The sequence below is a fragment of the Eucyclogobius newberryi genome, unplaced genomic scaffold (genome assembly GCF_026437365.1).
Source record: "Eucyclogobius newberryi isolate DKJ021-1_F unplaced genomic scaffold, fEucNew1.0.hap1 SCAF_17, whole genome shotgun sequence".
NCBI lineage: Eukaryota > Metazoa > Chordata > Actinopteri > Gobiiformes > Gobiidae > Eucyclogobius > Eucyclogobius newberryi.
In genome coordinates this window covers 23090128-23117075 of record NW_027315801.1, presented here as the reverse complement: position 1 = coordinate 23117075, position 26948 = coordinate 23090128, and the positions used below count along the sequence as shown (strand labels likewise).

The 26948-nt window shown below is 38.4% G+C and overlaps 1 protein-coding gene across 1 annotated transcript in view; it reads right to left on the bottom strand.

The window, feature by feature from the left end:
• The window catches only part of cpne9 (copine family member IX), a 142201-nt gene that overhangs the window by 83518 nt on the left and 31735 nt on the right, over positions 1–26948 (bottom strand). The window contains exons 3-7 of the mRNA XM_072449535.1: positions 18753–18799; positions 14707–14810; positions 13093–13132; positions 12843–12845; positions 7017–7093 (exon numbers count right to left, since the gene is read on the bottom strand). Coding sequence (XP_072305636.1) covers positions 7017–7093; positions 12843–12845; positions 13093–13132; positions 14707–14810; positions 18753–18799 — 271 coding nt within the window. The remainder of the gene's footprint in view (positions 1–7016; positions 7094–12842; positions 12846–13092; positions 13133–14706; positions 14811–18752; positions 18800–26948) is intronic.

The following is a 26948-nucleotide window of genomic DNA, read 5'->3' as shown; positions in this document are numbered from 1 at the left end:
AAGTAAGTAAGAATGCAAATAGATGCAGAGTGAAATGTTGTTTTTGTGACCTTGCGCTGGCATTTCCACGGCTTTCACGTCGCATGATAATCAGAGCGGGATGGCCTTTACGCGTGCACAGGTATGACAACCCTGGTTTAGGCTTAGAATTATTTGGCTGATGGGTTAAAGCGATATATTTGGTTTCTTGCGCATGTGAAGGATATTTTCTTAGTCCACAATCTGCCACCTCAAACTTGGAGTGATGAAAGTGGTGAAAACAAAAAAAAAAACACGCAACTTTCCTTTTGACTTCTCCTTCCAGACTTGACACATCATTAGCAGCGGAGAGTTACATTCGGTTTGGCATTTTTCACACTGGAGACGCACAACTACTCGGCCTCTGCTTTAAAATGCTCATTACGTGTTCTTTTTTTTGTCCATAACTGGGGTTTTATGCAACTTTACTGGGGGAATGTCACTCGTTCGTTACGGTGTTAAAGCAGGTACAGCTCCTGGCCCAGCTACAGCTCCTGGATTTATCTATTTATTCAATGCTTAACAAGACAAAGCGGTTGAAAACACATTTTCAATTAAGCAGAACAAGATCAAGAGAAGAAAAAGAAAATACACACAGACATAGTCACATTAAACATTAAATAATTTGCAGTCAAGAAATACGTGTTGTGTTAAAACGATGTGCACTGATCCTGTAAAATACTCAGGATTTAGTTATTTTTTTAGTACAGAAAGAAAGTAATTCAAATAGAGAGAGGAACAAATTAATTTAGTTTTAAAGTCTGTTGCCAATGTCACCGGTCACTGCAGAAAACTGAAAATGTGTGCGGATCTTTGGACTTTTGTGAAACGCGGTTTTGAGACGGCACCTTTTGGAAATTGAGCTCTTTTTCTGTTAGTCCTTCCATTTGTGTTGTTTTTATAAGTCCTTTATTGAGGGCCTCCTGGGGTTTTCTTTTATTTTCTGCCAACAGCTGCTCTGTCAAAAACAAAAACAGTCTAAATTCCATGGTTAAAATCTATTCAAAGAGTGCAGCAGAGACTTGGCTTCCTTCTGTCATTCAGATCTTACAAAGTCCTATCCTAAAGAAGTCTGTTTTCTTTACTGCTCTCAGGCCGTTGTTTCCTATTTAGAAATACTGATGTTTTTAAACTATTTTATTCCAACTGTCATTCGCCTTTCACATATAAATCCTGCGTAGATGTAATGTATTTTTAGTGGGTACTTCATTGAGCTCCTCTTTGCTTAGAATATCACTACTTTTTTACTGCTCAAACCAACAGTTGCTTGCAGGATTAATACACTCATCTGAATCTGTGTTTTTCTATTCTATTTTCAAGCTGAATAAACATGTAATTGAATAAATGTAATATGGATAAGCTTAATGCCATACTGTGGAGTATTTTATCCAAAGTACAAGTTCCAAAACAATAATATCTCCATGAGGACAAGCTGGTTACATCGTGTACTTTTAATACTCCTGGATTCTGTGCAAAGTGCAACACAAATACGTGTACTGTCATTTGCAAAGATAAATCTTCAATGTCATTGGAAAAGCAAATTGTCAGGAGAACTTGTAAGATAATTTAAAAACAAGTTTGTATCTTTTTTATTCCCTTGAACGCTGAGTCACTGACTGAAACCTTCACAGAAGCCATTAATCTTAATCTTATTCTCAAACAAATCTCACTGAAGTGTTTCACACCAAAACAATCAACCTTGCAGACAGGAAATCAAATACAAAGCTAAGGTGTGAATGTTAAAACAATTTGCTTCTAACAAAAAGTGATAATTATGGGAAGCCAATATTTAGGAGTTTCTAATTCAGGTCAGGAAATTAGTTTTGATGAATAATATTAGATATTAGTGATATTAGACCACAACAGACTCCAAAACTATGAAAAAGTCATCTTATTTTCAGCGCTGTGACATTCTAAATCATTGTGTGCGTTGCAAAATAGCCACAATTACATACAGCTTGTATTGGTACTTTTCTCTTTGGTTTTATGGCTTTATTAGACAGGAATGTTAAATGGGGATGAGAAGAAGGAGGACATGCAGTAAACTGTCAGAGTTGGGATTCAGACTCATGACAGCTGCACTTGGAGCCTGACATACAAGTGCTGTGCTTTAACCACTCCACCACCGGGCAGCACTGTATTGGTACTTTTCATGTGATGTTTTCAACAGTCCTTGTGGGTGAAGCGAACTGGAGGCACTGCTCTGTCTGAAGCTCTGTTACTCAACTTAGACTAAATCTGACGTTCGACCATAAAGAAGTGACTCAGTAGTAACCACAAAGTGAACAGATTTGAGCAAATAAACATGTAATTTTCAAATAACATTAAAGTCGTAAGCAAGCTTGTATAAACCATCTGTTTTTCATTGAGTCACACTCAACCATTTATGTAGGACATGCAACACATAAACGGGGCCATGACTGCTCATTTTGATCTTAGGCTCTTGGAAAATGGAGTTTTCACAGAGAATAAATGTATCAGGCTGTGTTTCCTAATGTGTTACTGAAAAGCATCAATGAGATTTGCCTTTGAATTTGTTGTCATTTTGGTGTCATTAGGGTAAAACCTCAATAGTTTATACAAAGAACAGAAGCTGAAGTGGTGCTATCTACTGTATTTTGGAGAAAACCAGAGGTGGGAGCAGGCCCAAGCCACAGTGGAGTCTGATGTTTTTGGCCTTAAGGCGAGACACAGCAGGTGAGAGGTGAGAGTCATTACAGATTTAAAACTTCCCACACACATAAATGTAAGAACAAATGTAATGCAATGTTTTCATAGAGAAATGTGTAAAAACATTGCACATATTTGGAACATTTAAATCTGAAATATTGAAAAGCCAGGAGTACATTTCTTGGTTCATTTTGTACACATTTTAGTTACAAAAAATGTACGGAGAGAATATCTTACTTAGATTTTGAGTGAACTCTGAGTTCAAATTTTGCCAAGTATTTGTTGAGTAAATCAGGCTTAGAAGTCGATATAAACAAGTTCTTCTTTATGTTCTGTCCAAATCTTGTTAAGATTGAAAAGTTTAGTGTGTGTAGGTGCTACTTTAAGTGGTAATCTTTATGCCTTGGCCTTTGAAGTTACTATATAACAAATACATCTCTTTTCCACATGAAAGTTCATATGTCAAACTGACAAAAAACGTGGAAAAAGAGGAGTTTTGCCTGTTTATTTCGCCGTAGAAAAAGCTTCAGTTGTAGTCATCTGGACTCAGTTTGAAAAAATAGACGTTTCGACTCTCATCCAAGAGTCATTGTCAATAAAAGAATTTAGATCGAGAACTCCGATATTAATACTGTTCTTTGGTAAGACCCGCCCATTGGGAGGAGCCTTCCTGAAGTAGAAAGAGTTGTTTGTTTCAACAGAAACTCCCCCCTTGTATCTACCGAGCTAGCCTATTCAGAATCTTAATGGGCTATTAGAATCCTCTTTGTCTTTGTGAGACCCTGGCTCAACCACCCTGAGTACCTGATTAGCATCTAAATGTCCTTGTCCTGGTCCTCTACCTTTCCAGGGGTTCAGTAACCCATTATAAATAACAGGAAGATTAAACCTTAGCCCTCCATTTCTGTTTAAAGAAGGTCTTTCTTTTTTAACAAAAATAGCTTCCTTGACTCCTCTTTCAAACCATCTTTTCTCCCTGCTTAAAACCTTCACCTCACCGTCTTCAAACGAGTGATTAGAGGCTTCAAGATGGAGATGCACGGCACTCTGAGGTCCTGAACTTGTATTTCTTCTGTGCTGATAAAGCCTCTTGTGTAGAGGCTGTTTCGTCTCACCTATGTAACGTTCTTTACAGCTTTCTTCACTGCATTGGATCGAATAAACTACATTGCTCTGTTTTTGAGTCGGCAACTTGTCCTTGGGGTGAACCAGTTTTTGTCTTAAAGTGTTTCCTGGTTTAAAATAAACAGGGACTTCGTGTTGTCTAAAAAATCTCTGCAGTTTTTCCGACAGGCCAGACACATAAGGGATAGAAACACCCTTCCTTCTCTGTTCAGTTTCCCTTTTGTCCTGCTTCTTGGTTCTCTTCATTCTCTCTCCATTAAGATTCTGAATAGGCTAGCTCGGTAGATACAAGGGGGGAGTTTCTGTTGAAACAAACAACTCTTTCTACTTCAGGAAGGCTCCGCCCAATGGGCGGGATTTACCACAGAACAGTATTAATATCGGAGTTCTCGATCTAAATTCTTTTATTGACAATGACTCTTGGATGAGAGTCGAAACGTCTATTTTTTCAAACTGAGTCCAGATGACTACAACTGAAGCTTTTTCTACTATGGAACACGCCTGGACGAATGAGGGATTACACCGACATATGTTTATTTCGCCCTAAGTTCAAGTCCAAAGTCGATTCTTACGCCTTGAATATCAACTCCTTTCAAATCTCCTCAACTGTTCAACTGTGTCTCTCTTGGAATGCAGATGGATATTTGTCACACCTTTTTTCTTAGTTTTGGCCGGGATGCAACTTATACTTATATTCATACTTATATACTTATACCTATACTTATACCGGAGCAACTTATATGTGATATTATTTTCATTTCATACTTCATTTCATACTCCAGTGCAACTTAAATATGTTTTTTTCTTCACTATTATAGATTTTTTTGTTGATGCGACTTATAGTCTGGAAAATACGGTAGTTTCTACCGTTGTGTTTAGCTCGACATTAACATCTGTTATGGGATTACAAGTGAAAAAAAGCGTTTTGGCTACCTCTGACATATTTTACAGATATGGTTATTTATATGACCTGTCCCTGAAATATAGACATAAAATAGAACATCTTTTTTATCTGGTGCACCTCTGCTAATTTAACGATCTTAGTAATTGAGCAATGTCGGTGGCATCCAGTGGTCTCAAGGCAAATGGATCAAGTCAAAGTCAATTTCAAAGTATATTTTTGTAAATGTTTCCATTTGTTCCTCAAGTCGTGACATTTATCCAAACTCAATCTTCAAACGCTTTCTCTCAATTGGCATACAAACATCATTAACAGAATACACAAAAACACATGATACAATTTACTTTGTGATCAACGACTGAAACTATGAGGCTGACGTTTGAATTATCACAAATGCTAGTATTGTAAACCACCATTTAATTATTTTTGATAACAAAGCTTGCTTCTTTATTTTATTCCACAGCTTTAATAGAAGATTCATACACAATCTGACCATCTGGCTGAGAAAAAAACATGAAGAAAGAACAATATGCTGACATCGCTTGCAAAAGCAGTTGGCTCTGATTTGTATTCATAGAATCCAAAGTGTTCTGCTGCTATCTGTGTCTTCTTGTTCTTTTGCGTATGTTCTACAAAATGTGTGTGATAACCGCTCTGTACAGCCAGACAAAGGCAAACCTCGTCTCCACCACAGAATAGGTTCATGGACCTTTCTCACCCCAAATCTTACTCTGTGCTTTTCGATTGGGAGTGCACAGTGTTATCGAGCCCTGGACAAAGTGCAGACAAAGGGTGTGTGCGATATATGAGGCGAGAGAAAAACACAGAGATGGATTTTGGGGAATTTCCAGCTCTCTGTATGTATGGAAATATATAAGGTGTAGAGAATAATTAGACAAGGACAAGAGTGAACTAAAACAAAGAGATTATTATGGAATTGTTGCCAGATAAAGAACCACAGAAAAAGCCATTTGCACAAAAATGAATGTGATTCCACAGCAAGATAAGTTCACATTGATTTTTTGTACTATGTTTTACTATTTCGATTGAACAGCTGCGGTCACCTGTGTCTGTGGAGGGTGTTCTGGGCCGTGTGAGACTATTGGCTTGTTCTGTAGGTGATGTCGGGAGTGTATTCAAGAATCAGCGAGCGTGTCCTCAGCAGAGCTTCAGTGGAGCGGATCCTAACAGCAGTGAGGTCTGGAGACTGTGCCAAGAGGTCAACACCTGCTTTTCCAAAACTCACCAGAAGAACACATCAAACTGCCAGCTCACACGATGTGTATGAAATAATAGAAAAAGTTGGTTTTCAAAGTTTTGAAGTCTTCATTAAAAACAGTTTTCAAGCAGACCAGGCTCAGAAACATGGCGGAACCCAATCCTGATGCAATTTTTATGAAATATGCATGTTCTGAAATCAAGATTGACTTCAAAGGGGACATTGTAAAAACATGCAGGAGAAATTGGAGACATTTGAGAGAGAACTGAAATAGGAACATATAAACGAATGCAAGAATCTAGTTTAACAAGCTGTATTTTTAAATATATATATGAAAGACAAGATATTTTGATGATGCAATCTTGATTCATTTGTTCTGCTCTTGAACTTGTATACTAGTGAAGGATAGATCGATAACAAATATTGATACTGACTGTTTCGATTCCCATGCAAAGACATCGATATGTAACATTTTTTACATTTTTGCTTATGCACATATATTTATTTGAAAAATCAATTCAAGCTGAGTTAGAACAAAGATAATGACTCCAAGGGAGAATAGATTGATATTGCTGTACTTACCATAGTAGTACTTGGTACAAAATCACTGGTATCACCCATCAGTATTGTATACTGGGTAAAAAGCTGGTTCAATATCTTGAAAGACTGACCCAATAGACGTGTGGCATATAGTTATTCATTATTCAACCACAATAGTTTTCAAAGCTGCCACGCATCTGTCAATAACCACACTTTAGCGCTACCTCCACATCCCATTATCGTTTGCCTGGAACCTAATAAAACATTGGTTGAATGATGCCGCAACCTGATCTGGCCTCCACTTACAATGAAATATATAGTGCTTAATGCATTAGGCTTGTGTTGTTTTCCACATTGCAGAGCCCATCAATAAATATGGAATGAGAAATGCAAAAGCGAGACTCATAACACCGTTTCTCAATTCACAAGTCCAAACAAATAATTTATGGACACAATTTGCATCGGAATTATTCAATATGTTGTGACTTTAGAGCGGGGGGGAGCGGAAAGTTGGGAGACGAGGTGCTAGGGGGGGGGACTTACGACAGAGTTCTTTGCACACGTCCTCCTGTTGAACCGATGATTTCTCCAAGGGTGCAGAAGGTCTGACCCAGAAAGTCCTGCAGGAGGAAGAGATTGTGGAGGAAGATTTCATTGCGAAATGTGGTGGGAGACAAGGGCACAGGAACACAATGCACAAGTGCTTAGATACAGCATCATGCAAGTCTGATGGACGAGTTGTAATGATGAAAGTATGGCAGATGCAGGGTGTGGGGAACAGGGGAAATGTAAATGTATGGTCTGCTGCGGAGGTACAATTTTAGATACAGACTGTGTTAGAGTTGGCCTGAAAACACACTTTTCCAATTATTTATGAAGAGAAAGTCTGGTCTTTACTCCCCCCGTCGCACCTGGAGCCAAACTCAAACCGAACCGTGCAATCAGATTGGTTTGTTTCACTGATGCATGTGAAATAGAGGAGCTCATTGGTCATCTAACTTCTGCAGCCAAATTTGTCTTGATACAGACGGAGCATGCATGTCCCCGATTGGCTAATCCACCTCTCAAACCACGCCCATCTGAATGTTCTGAGATGAACGCAGTGAAAAGACTGATTTTGATCTGTAGAAAAAATACAGAGCGATATTTTCTGGACTTTTCAAGCAATGTAGGTGCATTACGTAATTTTTTTGTTGGGCTGATGCATGGACATGTAATTGCTTTGCTTGGAGACGTGCATGTAATGTTACGGGTCATATCCGTGGAGAGGCAAGACGGCTCATGGTAAGAATGTAGGTTCGTGTTGCAGCGATACAAACACCTGTAACTTAATGAATGTGATATGATTGTGTGTAATGAAGTGTAATGCCTTTATCAGAAAAGTTACAATGCAAACCTTTATTTTGCACTTCATTTAGTACAAAATATGATGTTGACAACAAAGACTATCTGATCTGTTTTGGGCTTGTTCAGAACAATTTTTTCTATCCATAAAAAATTGCTCAACCTTGTCAATAATAGTTTTTGTTGTGATGTTATACAAAAATGAGTGAATGGACTGTAAAATCCTACACAGCAAGTCTCTGTTCATTTCATGTTGTATCACCTCTTCAGCATTTTTTGATTGTCTTTTTATTACATATTAATCTATATTTATATTATCTGGTGTAAACAATACTGCATTGCTTATCCCACATAGTCAGTGTTTTCAATTGTATCTATTTACCTCCATTGTCCTTTTTATGTCTGACCTTTCGTTCTCGTTTTGTCGCTCATCTTTCCGTAATTTCACTCCAAGAGCCCAGCGGCCCTTTCTTTATCAATACCCGATTTTTACCTGTCAATCAAATCAAGTTCCAGCCAATCAGGCGCCAATCCAATACCAATTGCAGTCTGCTTTGGTCGAAGGCCGGGATTATGTTAAACCGTATATTGATTACCAAGTCAATCATTACTGCTGCCGTCTTTCACTTATAAAGGAGAGTGCCCCCAGACAATATCGCGTGTCCAAGCCACTTACCAAGCATTTTCACCTATCTCTCTGTCAGTTGTGACACATGGAAAGCCTTTTTGATTGTTTGGACATACGTGATTCAGTGAAACGCTTGTCAATAAGGCTTTTTGGTATGTTATGCATTTTTGCAAAAAACAGGGTAGGGCTACTTTGAGACTGGATTAATTAAACATGCATGAATGAAACGAAACGCTGTAGGTATGTTTTCCATGAGGAAATTACATTATTGGTTATCAATAAAATAAAAATTAAAAGGCCTATATCATGCAAAATCGACTTATCAGAGCTTTTAACCTTATTACAGTCCTATTGGTACTTCATATAGGTGCCCAAAGGTTTTTTTTTAGCTTTAGCTAGAGAATAGTCCCCATCCTTCCCCTCGGATGAGCAGACGAACGGGGTGAGTGCCGCGGCACACTTCCCTGTTTCTTGCCTCCACGGTCAAGAGGAATTGTGGCTATTTAGGCACAATTAGCTTCAAACGCTTCTTCTTTTGTTCACAACAAGGACCTTTAACCTTGTTAGGATGATGGTTCCTCATCATTGTAACAATTAAGGTTAAAGTACGGCTGTAACGATCTGCAAATCTTGCAATACGATATAATCACAAATTTCATTTCAGGGTGTGATATTTAGTGCAATATTGCAGAGAGGCAAACTGCATTGTAGATATTACTTTTTTTAATGTCCTGACAAGCCTTTGGTGTAAATCATTACTGTCATATTCCAAAGAATTAAGATTGTGTGAAGTGCTTAATAACTTATTCTACTGAAATGGAGCAAAAGTTCATGACATATACTTTTGTATCTTTAGCTGCTGCTGCAACAAATACTGCATTGAAGCAAAAAAGATTGCAATTCAGTTATTGTTACAGCCCTGATTCTTACGTTTTAAGGAATTTAATAATTTAGTAATCGTGTATTGCGCTGTATTTTAGGCTCAAGTGCTCAGATCTTGTTATGGCCACTATGCTGCTTGAAATGCTGCTATGAAGTTCTGCAGTTTTGAACAGGAAGTCATTTAACAAATTACGATCTACTTATGTTATAGTCCAATAAGTACTTCTCGTAAGGTCAGTTTAATATAATATGATCACTCTAACTGTGAATGGTGAATTTTGCTATTGCCTATGTAAAAAGACAAGTACTTTCAGAACTAGCTCTGTTCTAAAATTCCTCTTCATGTAAAACCCAAACGCAATTTGGGTTTGTCTTAAACACAAAAATGAAGAAGTAAACACAAAAGTTACTGAATGTTTCATCTAGATTGGGATTTTGACAATCGTCGAGGGTCTGGTTGGCCGTGTCTCACATGTGATTATACAACTTTAGGCCTTTGTATGTGCCAGCGCGTGCATTCATTCATCATACAGTATAATTAGGTTACAGGTTCCCGGGGGACAATCAACCAACCCAACCTTCAAAGCCTTATGAGAAGCAGCGACGTGGCTCATACATTAGAGATTATACATGAGATATCAGCCAGCACAGAAAAATGCACAAAAAAGAACATTGTAAGATTTCAGAACATTATTTATAGATCTGGCGTTATGATACTGTAAAATGTCTAAGTACTAATTCATCTGGACATTTTAGTAAAACTTTAGGTGGACAATTGGTTACTGCCATTAAGATTAAATAAAAATAAAATGTCACACTCTTCATGTTTTGGGGAAATAAATGGTTGAATGGTTAAACAGACATCTCTCCAGGAACACCTCTCCAAGAAGCCATCCGTTTCAGAAGCAGGTGCTGGGCCCTGCTGGAAATGAAGGAACAGCTGCCTCCTGAATGACAGAGGTCCTCAACCTTCCAGAGGAGCCTCCATGTACTTTCAGGAGCTTGTGGTGTGTGGTGTGCATAATTGCCCAAATGGTAATTGATTGCTGTAGAGGTCTGAATGGTAAAGCTGTAAGAACTGCGCTTGTCTCGACACAGTACACGTTCAGCTGTCTTCATCCTGGAATACATTTGTTTATTTTAATTCAATTCAATTTATTTCACAGTTTTGTGACAGAATTTGAAGGTTCTCTAGATGTATGTAGCCTTGCCATTGCAAATAAAGGCTCATTTAAATATTGAGAATGCAGACGGATACACTCTTGTCAACATTTGACATTGATCCGTGTCAGTTTTTAAATCTCTTGCTTGTGGATGCAGAGCAATGGAGGTGCACATATACAAGAAATGCTGCATCTCAGTGGGACTTAATAAAATCAGCATTTGAGCTACACAAAGCATCTCTCCTGGTAAGATTAATATACTGTATATTGTGTACTGTCCCAATAATAAAAAAAAGAAGTAAATTCAACTTCACACACATGCACTCACAATTCATAAATCAGCCACTATCATTGTGTTATTACATGTGTGGGTAGTTATTACGTTTGTGGGACATGGTGTTTACCCCCACAAGAATCCAACAAATGGGAAGCTACTGTAAAATTACTCACAAAAGTGCAGGAATATCACTTTTTTGGCAGTTTACAGCATTTTTTTTTTATTTAAATTTTTGATTGTCAAATTTTGGATTTCTTCATCATAACATAAACAATATTTGGATGATCTGCCCATCTCAATTTTCAAATATTGACCTTGCACCACTCATAAATGTTACCTTTGTTTTCCGACTTACGGCGACATTTTAAAATCAAAGGCTTTGATTACACGGTGGGAAAATTAAGTTCCATATGCAAATTAGAACTAGAGTCATCTTGTGAACACTCCATGTGGTCAAAACATATCTCTTCAGTGCTATTATGTTTAATACAGTATGGAGGGTGCTGTGAAATCAACAGGGATGCTGATCATACTAATACTCCCATTAAACTTTCATTAAACCTCTGTATCTTATTTTATTGGTGCGCCGCTTTGCTTAAGTGCTTAATTTATGGCTCCATCTCACCTTCTGCAAGCTCGTACTCTCCAAAGCCAGTCACGCCACGATACGCCATCTGGGTTGCATAATTCAAGTGCGTAGACATGGAGAACTCTTTAAAATAATCAATGGGTGAACCATTGATTATTTTAAAGAGTTCTCCATGTCTACAATATACGCTCCCTGAGGCTTTATCTGTTTCAATCAAGACTTTTGTTGAGTAAAAGATCCCAGACTTTGATGTAGCGTTTCCACAGGTAACAAAAGGGCGTGTGGCAAGAGAAAAAATAAACAATTATCTTGATCAAAGTCAAATTTACAGAGCTAAGCATTGGAGTGTGCGTAAAAGTGTGCATGTGTGAGTATGGCAGGTAACGCAGTAATGCACTAATACATTTACTCTCCATAAACACATGCAGCATAAAACATAAAAACAGCCGCTAAAGTGTAACTAAATGTCAAGGTCAGAGCTTACTCCGGAGATCAAAGTTATAGCACAAGGTTAAGTACAGACCAGTAAGTTTAATAGTTTAATTTCTATTCAGAGGATACATTTCAGGTCCTGTTCACACGACCACGAGTTTTCATAAATCTGCCATCTTTTGATGTCAGATTGGGCTATCTTTTACACATCAACGTGAATTGAATTGATTTCACGCTCTGCTGGAAGAGGATATTTCTTTGGGGACGCAAGGTCATTCTGAGCTCATAAATCTGGACAAACTGGTTTTCCCAGAGCAGTGATTGGCTGTCAGCAGTAAAGTTTGTTTGTCTGAAGTCCAAATTTACATTAATAAATCAGATGATCAGATAAACAGTGGTATACATGGGTTGCGGTCTTGAGCCGGTTTTGGTCTTGGTGATGATCTCGGGACCTTGAGGTCGCGATTAGTTATTGGTCATTGGCGTGTTTAGTGTGAAGTTTAGTTTGGAAGACTGGAATATGAACTGCTAAACATCCAGTAGTACATCCAGTAGACGTACATCCATTTCAGAACACGTTTGTAGTGGTCTAAACTACTAAGCTTTACACTGTAAGACAGGATATTTAGCTTAATTTATGTTCAGTTATAGCTAATTTGATATTGCTGCCCAGTAAATGCAAATATAATTCTGAAATGACCACTAACAGCATCACATGTCATAAATATAGACCATAAACTTGTCAAAAGATGGACATGTATATTTGTCAGAAGAAAAGCTGTATTCATAGTGGATGTTTTCTGAGTCCATGTTAAAATGCACATAGATGAAACAATAAACAAACATACACAACGGGAAAAGCAGATGCTGTGGCATGGCAGCGGCTTTCTTAGTGTCCCTGATGTCGTCAGATTAAAAAGTGAGAAGAAAATCACAAACACAAGGGAAATAAATCAAAAGCCGCCAAAATGGAAGGATCATTGTTGAGATCTACGGAAAATACGATGATGGATACATGCAATAGAGGGCCCACGGGTATGATCCTGTAGCTTACCTTCTGCTCACATGATTGGGTTTGTGGAGAGGGAAAAGACAAATAGTGTATAGATAACGCCAAAGTGAAATACATATTTTTTCTATTTACAACAACAAAACAGATTTATAAAGTTAAAAGTAGCCACATAAATATGTTTCAAAAACATTATTTTATTGTATATGTAGTATGTACTAAATTCATTTCACTAGTTATCATTTGTATTAATATAGTCCTAGTAGTAGCATTGCAGTAATTGTGTCATACGTACGTATTTGGAAATGTTACAACTCCTGGAGTCCACATTGTATCTGCAAAAACATTAAAAAAAAGAATAAATAGGTCAGGTCCTCCGAAGAGACTTTGAACAACACATCCCACTTTCTCCTTTCATAGTAGTCATTTAAACTTACTTTCTAGAATTACCGTATTTCCCGGACAATAAGTCATAGTTTTTGCCGGGTGCGACTTATACTTATATCTATACTTATATTCTTATATATTTATACTCCGGAGCGACTTATATGTGATATTATTTGTTATTTTTACACTTGCAAACGCATTTCATACTCCAGTGCAACTTATATATGTTTTTTTCATCTCTATTATGCATTTTTTGGCTGGTGCGACTTATAGTCCAGAAAATACGTAAGAGGGAATCTAATAATATAGCCTAGTGCACATTATGCTTTGCTTGCAGGGGCAAAACTCTGAGTTTGATGTAGGGGAGGTTGGTGAATGCCAATAAGGGGATTTACGAATTATCATCATTAGAAATAGTGGCCTCATATTATTATTATCAGTAATAATAACAATATTTTTCTTTATTTTATATATATATATATATATATATATATATATATATATATATATATATATATATATATATATATATATATATATATATATATATATATATATATATATATATATATATATATAAAAATGCAATTTAAATGTTCTTTTTGAGCATCTAACCCTACCACCTAGGATTCAAATTCAAAAGTAACTTTAGTCAAAAGTATAAATTCTTAGCCACTAATAATCCTTTCATTTTCATGTAGGTTGGTCTGTGTGTTTGTTCAGTAAGAGTTTGATTCAGAGTTTTGAAACACAGCAGGGTCCATTTCCCTGCTCATGCAATTACTTGCTTGGTATTCAATTACACAAACTAATGAGACAATTTGAGTGCTGGATTTGATACATATTGTATGAGCTGAACCATGGCGTAAATTGTTTAACCCCTAAAGCTCTTTTAGTGATGGTCAGTTTTACAGCGATTAAACCATAGCTCATCTTTATTTTGCTGCACAGGGCGGGACAGGAGTCAGAGAGCTACATTTACTCACCACAGCCTGTTTGAGTAGCAGCAGGTGGTGACTCCAGTAGGTGTGTGATATTACAGTTATGCTAATTTAAATAAAACTGATTGTGAACCTTTAATTCCTTTAGAAGCTGCTTCACACTCTGTAAATTGTTAGCTCGACAGAGCTGAGGACCTCCCTGAACCAGCAGCACATTTGCGTTTCCTGATTAGGGCTCTGGAGACGCCTGGCTGATTTTCTCTATTGATTCAAGAGAAAGGTGGATGAAAAGAATGGCCAAGGCGTAACACTGGCTCTAATTTAATCAGTGGCAGATTGCAAGTGGCCTGCGTTAAGTGTCCTTGCTGGAATCTTTTTGCGTGATTGAAAATCCTGGTATCTAAATATGACTTGGATTGGTCTGTTCATTTATCTTAATGGAGCAAAATGACCTCTTCACCTCGGTGAAGACCTGTGGAGACCGGAATTATTTAAATGTAATCAAGGCTAAGGCACTGCGACCTGTTGTTGCGACTGTTTCCTGAGAATAACAGATGAATAAATACTATGAAGTTACTTACACGTCGAATCTGAGGTTCTGTTTCTCTTCGAAGAAGAAATCCAGGACAAACTTCCTGACAAAGTCTGGGTTCCGTGTGTTATCAATCACTTCTGTCCGCCCGAACTACAACAACACAAGTAAACAATTGAGAACTCAGTGATGGATGGATGGAGTGAATAAATGTTATTCAGCCAAAAGGACAAAGTCTGAATGAAATATATGAGCTTCAGCAGCAGCCCTTTTTTACACTGCAACATTTTAGGCCAAAGCTATGAGGTTTGTATTACACTGAGGTGCATGTGTAGAGCCAAATGCAGGAGCAGTCCCAGGAGAAATCACTCCTTCTTCAGAGTCACAGCGTACCCCCAACAGCCCCTCGCCCTGTCCCAGGTTGTCCCCTCCTGTCTCTCTTTCTCTCTGACAATCACACAGTAATCCACCAGTATGGCCCGCTCCGACACCACACCGTAATGAGCTATTGATCTGAACTCTCCCCCAGCACAGCCTCCACAGCTCAGCCCCATGTCTTTAGTGCCCAGCGCACATAATCCATGCTCTTAAGTGTGTCCCCAGCCTATCCATTACCGGGCCTCAGCGGAGAGCAGCGGACCTTACCTATATATCGACAACGGAAAATCCACCGTGTGTTTCTATTCTGGTCTGGAGGACTGAGGTGTGAAACTCACTCGGCCTGATTGGTTAATAGGTGTTCTGTGATGTGCAGGAGGTTAGAGGAGTGTTGTTACAAGGACCAATGTGTTGTGCCTCTGCCAGATAAAGCCTCATCCCTGCTATTGTTTCAACGGACCAATCTTTCTCAAAAGGTAAGACGCAATAAAAGATGAGAGCTCAATCCACAGCCTGAACTAATTTATATGAGGCTGCTCTTTCATGACCATTTAAATATCCAAACAGATTTAGTCAGAGGGTATCGTGACTGGAAAATGCTCCCTAATCCACCTCTCCAGCACATACTGACAAAACTCTGCTTGGTGCTACTATACTCAGCTGCTGTCAGTGAAGGCAGTATCTAAAGGCACAGGTACAAAGCATGATCTGATCAAAGACCTGTAGTAGAGATGAAGACTGAAGATGTTTCACTACACTTCACTGATGATTACGACAACACAAAGAACCGGTACACATCAGGGGGTCTTTCCTCTCTGCATCAGACGACTCTTGTTCTATATACTGTATTAGCAATAGGTACTGTGACTCAGATGAGGAGTTCATCGTTCACTTCAACAGTGCACATTTTTCTTTGCCAAACTGTGTATGTGGCCGGTTTGTGTTGAGGTAAGTTTCTTCTGGGTGACGTAGGTTACTTCCTTCAATCAAACATGCATAGAAGACAAATCTGGGGACTGGACTGAACACATGTTGGTTTGCTGCATCTTCCTTAATGTATCACTGCATTCACAAAAGCAAGAAAAGTTTTATTTCATTGTGACAGATCATTTTAAAGCATGGTGAGAACGCGGTCTGTCATGGCCATGTAACAGCTTCACATTGGTCCCTATCGCCTGAGCCCACAGCAGTAATCATTGAGAAAACCAACAGTAGGCTATAACATGTGGACCCTGGTACTATAAGGACAAGCCCGGTCCAAACTAGACTAAAATAAAACAGTTGCTGCCAGAATAACTGCAATCTTACAACCAGCAACCACACATGCACCTACTGAAACAGAACAGATAGTCAGCAAAGCAAACCTCACCTCTGTAACAAACTTCACAGATGTTTATGGTGTCATGAGATGCAGAGAGTAATGTTGGATTCACATTATGTCAGCATTTACATCAAATACACATTATATCTTTCGCTCACTTCATACAGTATCTTCAGATCTTCACCTTTATCTCCTTAAATAACTTATGACAAAATAAAAGCATGCATGGTGCACTGGAAAAGATCATATTTAATTTTAGCTGAAAGACAAAGATGATTAAAAAAATAGATTTTGCCATGATTTATTTATTCCATAATTTGCTCCGTTTCAAATATCGGGTGATTTCAATATCAACACGTACCACCCTATTTTATGTGGTCAACATCTGTTTTTTCTGTGTCCCTATGTAATTTTACACACAAACACAATTATATAACAGCTCTGACCTTTCCGTCAAAAGGGGAACATGAGCTATGATTTATGGCGTCAAAAATATCGATTGTACAAAATGGATGGCAGACTTTTTACAGTATTTAAGTAGCACTGATCGATGGCGCCTTTTTATGTGAGGAACAACTTTTCCATAATTATCACCAGGCCTAACCAGCCACATGAAAAGAGCTTCACAACAGACACATTTGTTGTCCATATCGGCACCTCCACGCATGGCTACCCTGTATTGACTTCCCCAGCCAGAGATTTGCATTCACCTTGTTTGAGCATTGAAATGGGACTTTTCCATAACCACGGGACACCATAGGTGTATTAGTGGATTGCATTGTGAGCGGTTCCTTTGTGGAGATTTGCTCGCCCTTGCATCGTCGTGCGTCTAAAGTTGGCGTCTGCATACGTATTAGCCCGCTCCGAGCACAGAGAGCCAGGGAGGGATTTGAGGATATTTTCATTTTGCCGAATGGAAACAAGCAGGTCATGGGCTTGTTTTCGCGAAACGACAAGAAATACATTTATTTTCATCATAACCTCAGAAGACCTTTTTGAGAGAGCGCTGATAGAAAGGGGGCCGAGGCTTAAACAAGATCTGAATAACCTCGCAATGATTCAGTAATATAAGTCTGAATAAACCATCTAAAACGTTGTAAAGAAAGTTGTGAAAAGAAACAATGTATTTCGAGAATCAAAAGCATATTCGAACATAATGTAATGCTTTGTAATGTTTGTTAATTCCCCACAAACTTTGTGTCAAATTAGAAGTCTTTTTTAAAGTATTTCTCTTGTGGAATTAACTTGCAGTTGCTGTAGAAAACAATAAAGGTCAAAGGTTAAGCTTTAGATCTTTCGGGATTTGGAAATCACAGCAATTAGGAAGAAGACGTTTATAATAGCCCTATTTTAAGCTTTTTTCTTGTCTAGTTCCCTGACCATTGCACTTGTGATGATTTTGCCAAGTGATCATCTCATGCTTATGCTTCTCCATCAAGATCGAAATGGCATCATCTACGTCAACTAACTATTGGCCAATATCAAACGCGTTGTCATCACCAAGCTAAGGATTTGCCTGTTTTCATTTTGAGCACAATTATTGGCTCTCGGTTTAAAGTGCGTTCCACTGGAGACAAGGATGTTTACTTGGCTGATTGCATTACATCCATGTTGTGTTTTCATTATGTTGTGGGTCGTAGAATAAAGAGGTGTGAGGGGCCGGAAGGAGAAGGGATCAGCGGTGCCCCAGACCTGACTCACACACCACGCCTCGACTTAGAATCTGCTCACGAGTAAATACACCAACAAAGGCAGGTGTCTCAGATAAGTTATGTAAGGAGATAAAGGGAAGGGATGGAGGAATGTGGCGAATGAAAGATGAAAAGTACATTTGAATGATGTGCAACTGCTGCTGACAGATCACTCTCTGGTCGTAATGACTATAACCTTTGTTACAGAGGCGAGGTTTGTGTTTTCAAACTTCTACAGCACAAACTTCAAAATACAAGTGTACTGAATACTAGCGTCAAGAGCACACTAAAAAAGGAAATATACAACAATAACAAGGAAATCCTCTAAAGACAGGGTCAAACATTGATCTGTGTTACAGAAATTATTTTATTGTATTTTATTACATCACTGTTCCCTTGTTTGTATGGATGCATTTACAGACAATAACCTTGTTTAATGCTTTGAATGCAGAACGAAGGTTGAGAGATAAGGAAAGCAATCTGATAAATCACAGTCGCCACATAATATTGCACCACCAGTTTGAGCAGCAACAGAAAAACAGACTAATACTTTCATATGCTTGGAACGTGCAGTAATAAATATGTTATTACAGGTTATTTTAACACTAGTAAATCAAACCTCTGAATCAGTTTAATTGCGGAGGAAAATCTAACAAAAACGTCCTTCAAAATGTTCACTTTGAGGCAAACAGACACAATACTCACCTCTCTCCATTCTTTTGTGCCCACACCCTGCAGGTACAGTACGACCACTGCAAAAGACAAAGGGACAGGAGTCTGGTTAAACAAGGGGAAGCAGATAGGCTGCACAATGTTGTCAGTAAATAAAAGCTGACAAGTGATGAAACTCGAGGGAGGAATCAGCATGACTCGTATGGATTTCCATTAGAAGTGGCACAGCGTGGGTTCCCTGTCGATAGCAGGATAGATCAGACCTTTGTGAGAGTGAGGTTCGGAGCTCTACTCTGCAGCTCATTTTCAATGTGCTTCCAACGTGAAAATAAATCCCATTCTATTATCCTGGACGTGATGATGGACCTCTCAGACCAGCCCCCGGCAACAAAAATCTATGTTCTATTAGCCTCTAAATAGATTATTTGTTTGGACACATTCATCTTGACTAATGCATGTGTTTGGGAAGTCAAATACTCTGTTGTGTGTGCTAACAAAGCTGGTCTTTTGCTTTGAACAATCTCATTATAAAAAAAGGAAAGCAGTATTAATTCTTTCTTTTGTTGCCATGGATAACCAATATTTACTGATACCGTAAATAAGATCAGAAATACATTTTAAGCCAGGGGTGGGCAATTATTTTCCTCCGAGGGCCATATTAGAATCCTGGCAAGTAGCCAAAAAATATCCCAAAAATTTAATTTCTGTCAAATATAGGCTATTGAATCTATTATTAAATTCATTTCACATCATATTTATTAAGGATACAAGTGCAGACAGATGTCTGAGGGCAAAAAAGGATATATATATATATATATATATATATATATATATATATATATATATATATATATATATATATATATATATATATATATATATATATATATATATATATATATATATATATATATATATATATATATATATATATATATATATATATATATTTCTTTAAAAATATTTTTAAAATTTTAATTTTTTTTTCCATATTACTTGGACAAGCTTGGCGGGCCGGATTGAAAGGCCCAGCGGGTCGGATGTGGCCCGCGGGCCGTAGTTTGTCCACCCCTGTTTTAAGCTATAATAAAGTTCAAAAATTAACTAATCACGTACAATTAACTTCACAATGAACTAATCACTAAAAACTAATAACATAATGTATTAATCTGGTATATAAAACTAGTTCTGGGATGATTGTGTAAACATACAGACATAATCTAATTGGCCTCCTAGTTCTATTTTATCTCATGAGTCTGTTTAAAGGGGTGCACGGTGGCAAAGGCGTTTAGCGCTCTTGCCTCCCAAGAAGGAGATCGTGGGTTCGATTCCCGGACCAGACCAACATCACATGATCTCTCTGGGTGGAGTCTGCATGTTCTCCCCGTGTTACCGTGGGTTCTCTCTTCCTCTCACCGTCCAAAGATGTGTTAGGTAAAAATTGGCCCTAGTGAATGAATGTGAGCGTGAACTGTCTGTAATGTCTGTGTCTCTGTGTTGGCCCTGCGACAAGTTGGTGTACCGAGTAAGGCCCGAAGTCACTGGGATAGGCCCCAAGTCACCCGCGACCCCGAAAGGGAACAAGCGGTAGAAAATGGTTGGTTGGATGGAGTCTGTTTAAAATGACACACGGATTCACAAAGACCGGGACAGGTCTTTCAATCAATAACATTGATATCTGAGGAAACCCACTGATATCACCAATAAATAATACATCAAAGCTACTGTTCCCTTTCCTGAACAGGTTTTTACATCATGCATACACCAATGAGCTAAGTTCCATCTTAGATAATAACCAAATGTCTTGCTTGTGAATACTGGTCCATCCTATTGCAAACCAAAGTTATTTATGTATTGGTGCTGTGTTCCAATAATAGACTACACTTCCTCATGTGCTGCAGCCGCTTGCATGAAATACATCACTGACTGAAATTACCTGAATGTTTTGATCTTTAGCGCCGCTCCCTAATGACTGCAGCTCCTAAATTTAGCCGTACGCATAAATCGCCCGAACCCTTTCCCGGAGCAGTTTCTGAGCTCCACTTGTGTGTAACAGAACTGAAGGAGTAATCAATCTCTGCATTTGTGGCTCAACGTAGTGCTGTCACCCTGTCGCCCGCACTACATATCAATACAGAGCGCTAATGACCAGGAGCAAAGGTCAGACTTGTTCAGAATTGAAACAGTGGCGTTGTTTTTTGGAGAAAGTGAACTGTGTGACACAAAAAGTTTGAATCTCATGTACAGCAAACAAATTTAATAGATGATCCAATCTAAATTTGAAAAGAAAATGGCACACAAAAACAACTTAATGTTCCTTATGAAGCAAAGAAACAAATGTATCAAATGACTAATAACACAATATATATGCTTCTTAAATTACAACATTCATAACAGTCTGTCATGTGGCATTTTGAAATCACAAAACAAATTGCTGCTCACATTAATTTGAAAATGAAAATGAAAAAAAGCAGGCCGTTATAACTTTCATCATTCATCGCTACTATGGCCTCTAGAAAATTAATGACTATTTTGGAGACGTTGCATGTGTGGTACCAAGCAAATTCACTATGTGTACAAGATTTGAACTGTTTCATCCGAATATGTTTGGCTATCATCTTCTCTCATGTAACAATCATGTATACTGACTTCAAATGCTCACGGCCCTTTAGTATACCAGTCAGGATCACAATAATCTGTGAAACTGTGTCTCAAAACCTGCATCAGATTAAATTTAAATCCGCTCCCCTTTGCTCAAATGCTAGACTTGCTGCCTTGACATGTTGCTGCCCACTAGGCTTTTAAAGTTTGTGCTGAGCAGTTTCTTTGCACCACTTACTAAATAATCAACATGTCACTTAAATCTGGAACATTCCCAACAGCCTTGCAAATTGCGGTCATTAAGCCGCAGCTAAAGAAGAGCAGCCTTGACCCCACAGTAGACATTGTCTTTCTATTTCAAACTTGTCTTTCTTGGGAAAAGTCCGTGAAAAAGTTGTTAATAAACAGCATATTCCGTTCCTCCTAAATAGTGACTCTTTGATGTCTTCCAGTCAGGTTTAGATCACACCACAGCACAGAGACGACTCTCATTAAGGTGACAGATGACATCCGTCTGATGCTGATGCTGGTAAGGCCTGTTTTAGTCTTACTGGATCTTAGTACTGATGTTGACACTGTCGATCATGGGATCCTTCTACAGAGACTAAAAGTAAGTCCGACCTTGAAAACAGGAAACACTGAGATTTGTAAATGCTCTCTCTGACCACATGATGTTAACCAGATCTATGTTTCACTGACAGCAGGTGAATATGATCCAGTGGATTTACTGCGACCAACATATCAGTGTGTGGATGCAGAATGACTATATCCAGCTGAAAGCATCTTTGGATCACAGAAACAAAGAGAATGTGTTTGCAGTCATCTCCAGTCCCTCTCTAAAATCTGTAAATCAAGTGAGAAATGTAGGAATAATAATGGACTCAGATTTGAATTTTACCAGCTGCATCAATTCAATAACATTAATAGCTTTTTACTGTCTGAAAAACATGTTTTTTTTTTATTATAGTGTCTAAACCAGACTTGGAAAGACTTATCCATGCATTTGTCTCTAGTAGATTAGACTACTGAAACGGCCTGTTCACTGGCCTCTCCAAACGAGTTGTAAAACAGCTGCAGTACATCCAGAACGCTGCTGCTCGGGTCCTGACTAGAACCAGGAAGTACCATCACATTATTCTTGTTCTCAGGTCTCTGCACTGGCTCCTGTGGTTCAGAGAATAGACTTTAAACTCTCCATGGCCTAGCACCAAAGTACATTTCGGACATGTTGGTGCCATGTGAACCATCTCGGCCTCCTGTTGTTGTTTTTATTGTTGTTTTTTCCAGTGGTTCATTGCCTTCGGTTGCAACTCCTATTATAACTAGAGTTGGCATTTGGGACACAAACACAAAGAAACAGGCTACCATGTTAGTAAAATGTTAAATATACTATACATATATATACTGTATTTTTGAGATGGCAATAAATGGGAATCTACTTTTATAACTACTGTAGAAGTGTGCGATTAAAGTTGCTACTGTTTATAAGTATTCTCTATATTCTCCTACATTTTGGACCCATTAAATGATTTTACGGGTGTACGTGCAATTCAGTATGCAATACACTTAGACACTAAACTAGAAGCTACAGGAAATCATCCACAAATGTGTTCATATGGAGCTGTAGTGCTAACACCTCTGCAAGCAGCCCAAGCAGATCAGATCCACACTTTCTTTGTTTGGAACACTAAATTAATTATGACTTTGAGACCCCCATGAAGGCAAGGGGTTTGCATGCCTTCTCCTTTGTTCCAATATAATTTCTCCCACCGGTTGGCAAATGTCTGCACAGCAAAAGCCCAATTACAGCCCAAACATTCCAGCAATAAGCAATAAACAAATAAAGCAAGCTAAATTGTCTTGGGGGAGCCTTTAATAAAAGTGTTTCTGTGTGTGGACCCTCAGCACAAGTGTGGACATCAGCTCTAATGAATTTAAGCCTGTCTGCAGTGCCGCATGATTAAAACCACATTCAGCTTCTTAATGAGCAATTAAGAGAGGAGAGATAACGGCGAGGGGCAGTGGCAGACAACCCCGGGGTATTGTGTCGAAGGAATGCAGTTCTGTTTGTCAGGATGTTAAACATTCACTAACATGCGGTAAGATATGGTTTTGTTTGAACAGGCTTAGGAATCAAGGTGAATCAAAGAAAAGGGTTTGATGTACAGGTTGCTCTCTCTTAACAGCTGATAGTTGAAGCATAACTTTATTTTCCCCTATAGAGCACTGCCATTCACAAGCTGTTCTCTCAATTCATTTGACATGAATTACGTAAAGCATGTATAGGGCACTGTAGAACAATATGCACAATACGCACTAGATGGTTGAAGGAGTTACAGCTTTGACCTTCAGGGGTGACATAATAGCTGGTAATTTCTTATTAATGAAGTCATTAGAATGTAAAATTGGAGACATTAGCTTATCCCACCCTGCAGATTAAATAAGTGTTAGAGTGGGCCGAGCTTTATGGCACTAATATAGAAGCATTTTATGAATGTAACTTTTTTAAAAGAAGGAACCTGCTCGATGTTATTGCTTTGCCCGTAATACTCCACAGAGAACCTTCACCTTCACCTTCATAGTTTTGTTCATCTGGATTTTTTTTGCAGAAGTGTACAGCATTTTAAACTCTTTTGTGGATTTAAATTCCCAATCAAATTTACATTTTAATGAATCTTATTGACATTCTAACCACACCAGCCTGTAAAATATATGGTAATCTCAGGATCCTGTTTGAATTGGCCTCAGAGGTGATTGCCAAAAGTCTGCCTCTGCACCTTCTCCCACCCCAATAATGATCCTTCCCTGACTGAAGCTTGGTTATTTCCCTGCTCAGTCCATCCCATCAAAATGTCCCCAGCTTAGCGCGAGTGTGTGGGCTTCCAGGAGGGCGCAGATGGATGACCTGCTTCATGGAAAGTGACTGGAAGGAAGAGCCCATCTGGTCAGCAACGATTGCCGAATATCTCACCAAATCTGACCACAACCTCTGCCCATTACCTCCCAGTCTGACTAATGGGACAAGGTGACGACAAAGATGAATGAATTGAGAACAAATTGTGTTTCTCTTGTGGATTGACTGCTTATAGACTAAAAGGGAGCAAATGCACAAGAAGAGGAATAGTCAAGTCCTGTGTGACTTTTGAAGGTGAATTGGTTTCATCTTCAAACATAAGTGTGGGAAATATTCTTGCTATTTAGTCATGACCTGTCAAGGATGGCGTAATTAAAATACAAAGGTCATGTGGGACGTGGTATGAGTAAAAATACAAAAACAAGTGGGAATCAACAAAAAGGTCAACAGTCCATTTTTTAAGGAAAATAGCTTCAAAGTGTTTTGCATCCCAGACAGCTGAAAAAAATCTTAATTTTATTTTGGTAAATGGTATAAACCTAAAGGAAATTATAAATTACAAGGTTCATATAACGTATTTTAAGTTTTTTTTTTTTTTTTTTTTAAGCTTTCTTCTATTGCCCTATAGAAACGCTAATTCTTTATACAATTATATTGGTCACAGACAGGCTGCTATATAACTTACTATGTGATTTTGGCCCTTAAAAAACCCTGTACATTTGACTGTGTATACTTAAAATTTGGAGAAAAATGACAGAAGACTACTAGTGATTTTCCTGGTTGCAAGAAAATGGCTATAAGTATAGGCTCCATAAATTAATGAATGGATCAACATAGTTCACGACATCATGGAAAAACTCTCAGGATCTAAAGAGACAAATTCTATGAAATATTCCTCCCTTGCTCTCCAGAGGTACGTCCTAGTAAGGTACGTACGTCCTAGTCAGGCAGATGGCTATGTTTGTACTCCTGTTTCTTCACACCAATGTCTCCCTTGGTAGTATGTGCCACAGGACTTTGTGTAAGCAAAGTACTTTTTCATCCCCCATAACTTCTCGGCTGCAACCCCAGTTCGACTGCCCCTTTTGCATCTTTGAGGCCGAGCCTAAGACGTACCTGACTGAGAAGGGTAAGGATCGTACGAGTAGACAAAGCGTTACTGTTAATTTGCCTATATGGAATTATGTGTGTTCGGTTGAGACCTGTGTAGTGAGCACTGTATTATTATTGTCTCAAGCAAAAGGTTTTATTGTGAAGGTACTGAGACAGGATGAGGGTGTTGTTGGAACTGATGTTTTGACTCATTGCCATCGGGAGTTAAATAAAGACTGAGGCACTCATCGTTTTCTTTTAACTTCCACAGAAAGTTCCATTATATCATGCCCCTTACACTGAAGGAGAATCATCTTCCAATCACGGCTCAGGAAGTAGGAGTGAGGCATTTATTATTAAAATATTTTAGGCTTGTCATGAATATCTTTATCTCCTTCTAAATTCATGTTTCATCCAAATACATGCTTGACAACCATTACTTCTCTGTTAACAATAGAACCAGAGTGGACTATGTCTAACTTTACTGACTTGTTCAAATCTGTTGCTGTCTGCTCCGAACAGGCCCCATCACAGATGTCACAGCGGCAAATCTCCTACAAGAGCACTTTATGTAACATTCACAGTGTTATAAATAGCATGGGTTTTCGGAAAGTTCACTCCGCCGACCTGGACCCCACAACATGAAATAAAGAAGATGCCAATGTGAATAATTGATGTGATTTCCTTCTTATTAAACATGTAGCAGGATGTCCTATGTTTACTCTTAGCGGGAGTCCTGCTGGAGTTAGCCACCTCCGTTCTGTAGCCAACTGTCAGCGCATCCGATACTGTAGGTGCCTCCCCAGAGAAGCCCTTACAGTCGCACTCTGCAGCTAATGTGCACCGCGGCCCACCTGTGCATGAATAAATCAGCCAAACAACTTGGAAACTGCTTCGCTTAAACACTCGTCCGCACTTGGGTAAACAGAACCAAAACATGTACAATTTGTCATATACTAGTGTTTGATCGAAATAAGATACGATTGGTTTGAGAGTAAAATGTGGCGTCTAGACTTGGTGTGTGTGTGTGTACAAAAATTAAAAGTGTAGCTGCATATATCTTGAAATAGTATTTTTAGAGTGCACAAATATTTCACAGGAAACAAAGCCCTTTGAGGATGATACAAAGAAAAATGAAGAAAGCAAGTGCTCGCCAGTGGTGTAGAGGTTTGAGGCGTTGCACTTATGGCTGCCATGACTGTGCCAAAATGTCTCTACTTTCTCCGCGTTTCATGCTTCAGCGAACTTAGCCTTTGGCCTGTAAATCTTATTTTTTTTTAAAAAGGAAGCCTTGTACTTCTTGTAAGATTCTTTCTAGGTTGTACTTTGGGTTTGTTTTGTTCATTTGGTTCTTTCAAGCTCTCTAGACTTGTGTTACTGCTGTACATGAAGTGAACGTGATGGTTTCAAATGGTAGTTTTGTGTTCATTCATGTTGATTATAATAGTATAATAGTAATAGTATTCATTTAAATTTGATATGTACATCTGTTTCAATGACAAATTTACATCCTGATTTAGATTTGATAAAGTGCAGAGCTAGTGTGGACCTGTTTTAGTTGTGATTATATCTGCTTTAACATGCTTTTGTTTTAATATGCGAGCTATAATCAGCTACTTTGTGAGCTAAATGTATCTTTTGGATCTCAGCATTTTATATTGTATTTCTTCTTATGGGTTGCT